Source organism: Chaetodon trifascialis, chromosome 11 (assembly GCF_039877785.1).
Source record: "Chaetodon trifascialis isolate fChaTrf1 chromosome 11, fChaTrf1.hap1, whole genome shotgun sequence".
NCBI lineage: Eukaryota > Metazoa > Chordata > Actinopteri > Chaetodontiformes > Chaetodontidae > Chaetodon > Chaetodon trifascialis.
In genome coordinates, this window is record NC_092066.1 from 14,250,389 (window position 1) to 14,258,706 (window position 8,318).

Below are 8,318 nucleotides of genomic sequence, written 5' to 3' on the forward strand. Positions count from 1 at the left end.
TGTCTTTATGAACCTGCAGCATCATAAAGACGACAGAGCAGAAGAAAGGCCAGGCTGACATTTAGATAAGCATCTGAGCAACGCTGCATCTTCAGTATAAGGATGTCCACTCTGTGATCAGTAGCCTTGGGATGTTCCTGTTACAAGGTACTTCCAAAAGAGGCACTGTTTTTCTGATGTGTTTGATCTTATCAAATACATGTGACCCACAACACTTCAGTGGGAACTCAAACTGAGTGCAGTTATCATGACAAAGACCCATGAGGTGAACCCAGGTGAGCAGGACAAAAGAGGAAGAGAAGCAGAGCATTGGTTGATCACACAGCCTCTGGGTATGAAAGCTTAATTATATAGTTCAGAAAACAAGGATTGAAACATGAGCTGATAGTTTGTATGGTCTCATGATGAAAATGCATCGTTACCTGTAAGATTCTTATCTGTCCCATGCCTTTACTTCAGTGTGTGTGTGTGTGTGTGTGTGTGTGTGTGTGTGTGTGTGTGTAAGGGAAGGAAGACGTCATGTGGTGTTGTGACAACATCTGAAGGGGGATTCCCTGCTTCCTCAAAGAAACTGGATGCATTTTGATAAAAAGCAATAACATATTTACATGCATCATCTTTTAACAACTAGTAAGTTTGCAGCTGTAAAAAAAAAACTGTCTGATTGGTGATGAGGAAAATGTCTGTAGATCTGCAGAAATGAAAGTTTTTGGTGTCACTGGTGTCTCCGGGAGGTGGGAGTGCGAGGGAAGGCCCACCGGCAGGCAGTCAAAGACATCTCCAGGGATGCTGAGAAGGGGAGCCAGTGGCTGTGGATGAAGAGAAAGGACTCTGCCTGGGCCTTCAAGTCAGTTGATGGCATCTAGGGAGTGAACCTGGGATGCTGGGATTCACTGCTGAACACTCTGGAGGTGTCGTGGGCTTATCAGCGAAACACCCAAGAAGCAGGGCGCCCACTTGACAACCCAAAGGATGCCATCACTCAACTGACCACCCCACAGTCTCATCAGTGCCATGTGTATTCTTTGAGGGATAGCAACATCTAGTCCTACACAACAGATCTTTGCAGAAAATGTTTGCAATTTGTTGAGTAAATATTTTCAAGCACATTTCACACATTGTGCGTCCATAGGTTTTGTTTCTTTAATTATACGATATAAAATCTTTGAAATATAGCATTAAATATCAATTACATAAACATTTTTGGGAACTTAGTTGAAGACATGTTTAAAAAAATCTTGGATTCATTTTTGTGAATATTTTTTTATTTGTGAAATGCACACACTGGCAAAGTAAAACGACAATTAATTTCATGATTAACAAACAATTCTTGCTTCGTCTATGCCAGAGGCCTAGTGTAACAAGTGCCTTTAAAAAGCATCTTTAATGTGATTACTGTTTTGGTTAATGACTGTAACTCAATACACTTACTGCACTGTTAAAATATGATTAATTGCATGTAATTGTATCTAACTGTAGTCCAGTTAGACACAATATGCTGTACTGCCCAACTCTGCATACACACCGTTCAGTGTGAACAAACATGCATGCTTACATTCAACCACAAGAGGGCGAATGTTGAATTTACAGGGACGCAGCTTACAGCTCAGACTGTATGCAGCCTGTCTGAAACAAACCAATCTATTTTTACAGGGATGCTTTCATTATGGCATTACATAATATTGCTCCTGCATGACATACTCTCTGTTTAGACGACGATAATTTCCTCTGTCAATCAAGCGGAAAGGATGTCCTCGCCATTGGATTGGTTTTCTAGCAGGGAAATCCTTTGTTTACTGCTTTTACAAGAAAATTTGCACATTTCTCAGGGCTACAAAGCCATACCTAGATGTAATGTGCTTTATCAATGCTGCAGATGTTGTCAAAACATCTCTGGACTACAAACATTAAGTTGTGTCCAGCGGTGTCACAGGTGTATCTGAGCCATGGGGGGCAAACATTGAGCTGCTTTAATGTTGGTAAAATTAATCTGGACATAAACAAGCCCGAGCAAAAGCAAATAGTTGTTGTGCCAGAGCTGTGTGTGTTTGTAGATGTGTAATCACGTTTTAAGTGAAGCATGGTGACAGAGAGTGATTACTGAGCCGTATGAAGCAGAGGAACCTTCAGGACAGCGCTTGCATGGAAGAAAAACGGCTGTTCTTTCAGGGTCGAGCACGAATCGGAAGGACAGCGGATCAAACGCATGCAGCGCTCCTTGATGCTCAGACCGTGTTCTGTGATAATGCACGACAGCAGCGCTGCTGAGCTGCAGCTGAAGGTGTGACCGCTGACCGCGCTGCTCGGCGCTGTCCACTGCCCGTGGTGCTGAAAGGCACAGGGACGGAGAGCTGGGCGCGCTTTCGTGTCGCTGCAGGCGCTAAATTCTAATTATACGGTTAAATAGGCCCATTAAATCCACCTCATACACATGACCCACACTTGTGACAGATCAGCCAGGTGGCACACGCAGAATTGGGAAATCAATTTGAACAAATCTATCGAGCGGATTTTCTGCGGTTTAGTTGTGGTAATATGATCGCGGTGTGTCTCTGTCCACGGGTTGTGTCCCTGTCCACGGGTTGTGCCCTGGGCCGGTTACACAACAAGTGTGTGACCGCGCAACCGGATGGAGCCGCGGCAGCTAACGGGACTGACTGACACCAGGGAGCGCAGACAGACGGCTGCTCTCGCTGTGCATTGTGTCGCCACCCGGGCATTTTCTCCACCGGTATTTCTCAGTGTGCGCTCAGGGAATCTGACCATCAATGCAAAATGAAACTATTTCTGTAGTTCAGTACGACGGAACATGGCAGAGGCGGTCAACGCAGGAGGCGATCGCGGCTCTCCTCCGCCTGACGCGACCGACGGCGAAGAACACGAGTGCAAAATATGCTACAACTACTTCGACCTGGACCGCCACACTCCCAAATTACTGGGCTGTTCTCACACCTTCTGCCAGGCGTGCCTCGACGCTCTGCACTCCCGGGAGGGCCGCGGATGGAGGATCGGTTGCCCCGTGTGCCGCCACCGAACTCCGGTACCGGAATATCGGGTTCACAACCTCCCAGACAACACCGCCCTGACCGATGTGCTGCCGCTGAAAAGGCACCCGTCAAGCACAACAGACGTCCAGACGGGTCCAGCAGTGTCCCCGCTCGCCTCCGAAGAGACCAACGACAGCTGTCAGACTTGCAAACACGTTGCGTTTGCGACCGGCTGTGTGTGCGCCATCTTCTCTTTCCTGTCCATGGTGGTGCTCTTATTCCTGGGCCTCATCTTCGTACACAACTTCAATAACACCACGCCGCCCGTCGGCCCGATCTGTTTGTTCGTTGCTAGTGTTCTCGCCCTGCTCTCGCTCATTCTCACTTGGTTAATGTGCATGTTAAGTTACCGACCTGAAACTGAAGCAAGCAGCATCAGCTCCCTCACCTATATGATGTGATGCTCTGAGACGCGCACTGCCTGGTCAGCGTCATAAAAGGGGAAACTGTCCATTTGTGTCGGCGTGCTTAAACATTCTTATAGATGCCTCAGTCAGCATCTGTGGACATGGACAAATGAACACTGGAAACTGAGTCATTGTAGGATTTCTGTAGTAAAATACATGTCTGAATAAGACCATTTACGAAGGCTGAATTCCATTTAGCTGTTACACTTTCAGGGTCCTGGTATTATTGGCTCACTGTCATGGACACACAGAGCACAGAGATTAGTAATGTTTTTAGTGACGTCTGTGCTTTTTCTACTATTCAATATGTGCGCTTTGGAAAAAGGTCTATTTTGACCTTGTTGCTCAAGCAAACCTTGTATACGTCTACTCTGTGCAGTCCATAAAACATTTACATACAGCATATAGTGTAAAAGTAAACTACTATATGACAAGTTTGGATACAGTATGCATACTGCTTACTTGCCTGAGTGAACCTTTTGTGTAACTGTGGTATTGTACAGGTGTGTGAGGCAGTGTGTATACAGAAGGCTTCAAATCAATGAAAGAGCACTTTAAATGGTCTCGCTAATGGAAACATTAGCAGACACTGACTTGAATAGTAGGAAATTTGCTCATTACAGAGCGAACCTCCCCCCCAAACCTCCACCCCTTCCCACATTTGTTTCTGATATAATTCATATGACAGATTTCATAAGGGGCTTGGCAGCTACTGTGGCAAACAGGTGAAGACGTATGTGTACTGTACTTATGTGTCGAGTTGTTGGCATGTGACTTATTATATTACTCTTGTGCAATCACCATCATTAGCAACACGACCTATTGTGCCAGTGACAGAACCTGTTTACCCCATAACTACCTCTGTGTGATTACACCGTCAGCAGGGGATCCCAGGCCAGCGACCCTGAGGGGACGTGAGGCTTCACAAGATGAGAGAAATAACTTTGGGGTAGGGGGCCAAAATAAGTAGTGTTGTAAAGTAGTGAGACAATGGAAGTGCAGATGACCTCCTAGGGTCTTAAAACATGTGATGGGCTAAAGTTTGCTTTCTAGAGTCGTATAAACTGCAAAAGATGCAAACTCCACGACTTGGTCCACGCCCAGGTCTGAGGTTCCAGGGAAGTGTGCAATAAAAGACTGATTCATTGAACTTCTGTGCATTTCTTTTATTTACATTAGACACCAAACACCATCTCTTTTCACCGTCCTGTCCTATGTTTACAAAAATGATAAACACTGCTGTCAGTTTAAGAGGATGGGTTATGAGATCAGTTATGATTCAAGATGATGTCTCCATTTAGTTTAGGTATTCGCTGAATCCAAATAACACAGTGGGTATTTATCTGCATTTAGGGTTGTTTTAAGAGGCCACACTAGTCTCCGGAGTTAAAATCCATCTCTTTCAGGTCTCTCAAAGGGACTCCTTCATTTGACCATCCAGTCGGTGAGTAATGCCACTTAAATGCCACCGTGACAAAAGCTTGAGAAAAAAGGAGGGGTGGCAGGCTTCCACTGGGAGCCATAGGCAACACTGTGTCTGGGGCAGAGAGCTTCATTTCACAGGGACTGCAGGGCTTAAAGTTAAAGATTACTTTGAAATCTGCATCCCCTACCATCAAACTCTCCCGCTAGGGTTCACCCTCCCTCCTCCCTGCAGCCGTCACTCCCTCTCCCGAAAAATAAAAAGCTGTCGCCACAGAGCAGGGGATGAGTTGGGAGCAGATCCTCTTTGATGACAGAGAAGGATCCTTTTGTTCTCTAATCCCCACACAACCCCCTCCCTATAAGTCCAACTGGAAGTCAAGGGGCTTCATAATCAGCCAGGGACTCAAAAGTTATTTGTTTTATTCTAAAAGCTTGAAATGTAACAGTAATGTCTTATTGTGACACCTGTTGCACAAGCACAAAAATGTATTCAAGTTTTCTAATTTGGGTCGTTTCAGAGCTTGGGTGTCTCTTTGAGAGAGGCAAGAGTTTAAGAGAAGCATATAATTAAGTAAATATCCTAACAAGTCACATGACACTGGTCAGCGGATCTCATAGGTGGATCCCAAGGGAACAGGCATGAGCTCCTGTGCACAGTGTCAAGAAAAAAGGGGTCACCCAGAAACAGACACTTCCAGGACATGTTTCCTTTCTTCCTGTGTCTCGCCTTTAAGTGTGTCCAAAGTGTGTCCTTGTGTCATTATCAGATTGGACACACGTCTTTCACAGAGGAGATGAAAGTGTTCCTTTTGCTCCGAACATCTGCCTTCTCATGGTTTGTGTCCCATCAAGATGACCTCAGAGACATGGCCTGAGGAGAGCGATTATCACCACTCTGGCTCGTCATGTGATCACATGCTTGTGGATGTTTTTGCCCAAGCGTGTGTTTATGAGGAAGGGAAGTGCTTGTGTGCGTGCATGTACGTGTCAGAATATGAATGCATGGACATATGGCCTAACAAGCATGCAAACACAGCAAAGACCAGTGAGAAAGGATCAATGTCTGGGGTCAAAGAGTCAAACACGGCTTACTGAGCCATTACACCTTCATCATGTTGCTCTTCAGATGTCAAGAAGAAGCTCTGTTGTGAACACACTCACATACAAACACTGTTGGATTTTTATCTCAAGTCAAGTTAAAACAAATAGTATTTTGGAGCACTTTATTGCAAAGTCATCACTGAAGAAGAAATGCTCACTGGCTCCCTCTGGCGCATAAATGTGAGAATGCAGGAACGCAAAAGGCAAAAAAAAAACAAAAAACTGACATCAGCTGGCAACAGCAAGACTCATTTCAGTGACTTTGTGTCACCAGCTCTTGTGGAGCAAGTTAACATGTGTGAGTTGTATGTGAGCAGAGTGTACATACATAATTGTCCCTGGATGATGAGTCAGGGCAGTGCTGTGCGTGGAGCACCCTCCTTTTCTGCCTCTTCATAATATTTCGCCTGCTCTTCTTTTGACAGTGATTTCCACTGTGGATAGAAGACAACACACTGTCAGCACACACAACTACATACGACTACTGACCGGCTAGTGCACACACACAAACCGGCGCATAAAATCGTATGAGCAGATACATAAATATGCACACCGATCCACATGAATGAGTGCAGGCTCTGCAATGCAAACTCCCTCAGTGTGTTCAGGTTGTGACATGCTGGAAATACCCTTTGTTCTCTGTACAGGTGACAATAGGGGAAAATCATATCTGCAAGCATGACTCCAGAAAACGGTCTTTTACCACACTGTCATGAAGTCTGTGTGACATTGAGTGTCTCAGACATAGAGAAAAAAATGCTTCCCCTCTGTCCCAGGACAGCGTTCACCGCCGCTGTGTCAGCCATGTTCAGTTCGGCCACAACATTTGGCCTTTGCTCTTTCCTGAACACCATGAAGTTGTTCATCCTGCTGCTTTTGCCACTTTGGAAACACAGGAAAAATAACAAAACAAAAAACAAATCAGAGCACACACGTGTAAAACTGTGAGAAACGAAGAAGGAAACAGTAAAGCTTGCAGAAAAACACAAGACAAAGGTAAAAATCACACTTGCCTGCCCTGTGTTATACATTAAAGCCCATTAAAAGAGACTCAGTGCAATCATACTTATGCTAACATGGTGACTATGATTCTATTATATGTCTGGATTATTTATGGTCTTCCAGTTGTTGACCACTACCACAGATCATGAGCAGTCACACAAAAAAAGTACATAATCTCACTTGAATTATTAGATGTCCTTGACACCTGAAAATCTGAGGCAGATAGCTTTATCAATACATTGTTTACTATCTTAACCAATAAATGGATTTCAGCTACAACACTTTACAGCATCAGTTTAAATAGTTCTAAAATGGGTCATTTTTCTGTAAGAGTCTTGAACTGGAGCTGCAGGACAAAGCACACAACTGTAAGTGCTCCAAATGTTTCAGCTTTTCAGAATTCGTCATTTACTGTCATGGGACCGCCGGACTACATTGATTTTCAACAGTAGCAGTATGACTAATCAATACATTGTTGCAGACAGCTCTAACAGATGATTGCAGGAATTTTTTTTCTATTCATCTGTGCATTTGACTTTTTTGTTTAGGGGTTTTTTAAAAAATCAGTATGATTCCATTGGTAAGTGTTTGACATGGATACAGGATTGTCCTCCCCCAGCTTCCTCATCAGCTGCAGCTAGTCCTCCTCCATCTATCTACTCCACACCCGTCTTCGTCATCTGGTTTGCCCTCCTCTCCCTCAGCATCCTATCCTGACGTGGACAAATGAGAGGACGGAACTCAGCTGGAAACATAACAAGGCCAGAAGGGACAGGCTGAGGGAGAAGTACAAAGAGCCGAGGCCAAAAATAGTGTTGAGTCACACAGTTGGGAGGAAGGGAAACTTTCACCGCACTCTGACTGCAAACTTCACCATAAATCTCCCCGCAAACAAGTGACAGCAGTGCAGACACCTCTTACCTCTTCTGAATCACTCTCGCTGAAGATGAGTGACACTACCCACAACAGCTTTTATGACAGGTTATTTAATTGTGGCGAAGCATGATGAAGCATCTTTATGGATATACGCTTCAATACAATTGTTGCTGATGTGCAAAAGCTATTGAAAACACTGATCCTCAGCTCTACCTTGTGAGACACAGTTACTGCAAACACATGATGAAAAATAGCGCCACTGGCTGCTGAAAGTTAACATTGCAATAACTTGCAACTGAATTTTCTGCACTCACATTTTTAAGGACCTGAGTCATATATAACACCAGCACTGCGGTGGTTTTGAGCCTAAGTGAAAAACTGAACTTCATGACCACACTGTGAAGTTAGATGGCATCCCTTTTAATTTGGCTTGTAATTTGGGTGTCCAGAGGCCTCAATG

General features: G+C 44.6%; 1 protein-coding gene across 1 annotated transcript; it reads left to right on the top strand.

Moving 5' to 3' along the window:
* The first annotated feature begins 2,311 nt into the window (after window positions 1–2,311).
* LOC139339191 (RING finger protein 228-like) lies at window positions 2,312–4,596 on the top strand. The gene has a single exon (XM_070974689.1). It carries the CDS (start codon window positions 2,810–2,812, stop codon window positions 3,446–3,448), a length of 639 nt encoding a protein of 212 aa, XP_070830790.1. The 5' UTR covers window positions 2,312–2,809; the 3' UTR covers window positions 3,449–4,596.
* Window positions 4,597–8,318: the final 3,722 nt, after the last annotated feature.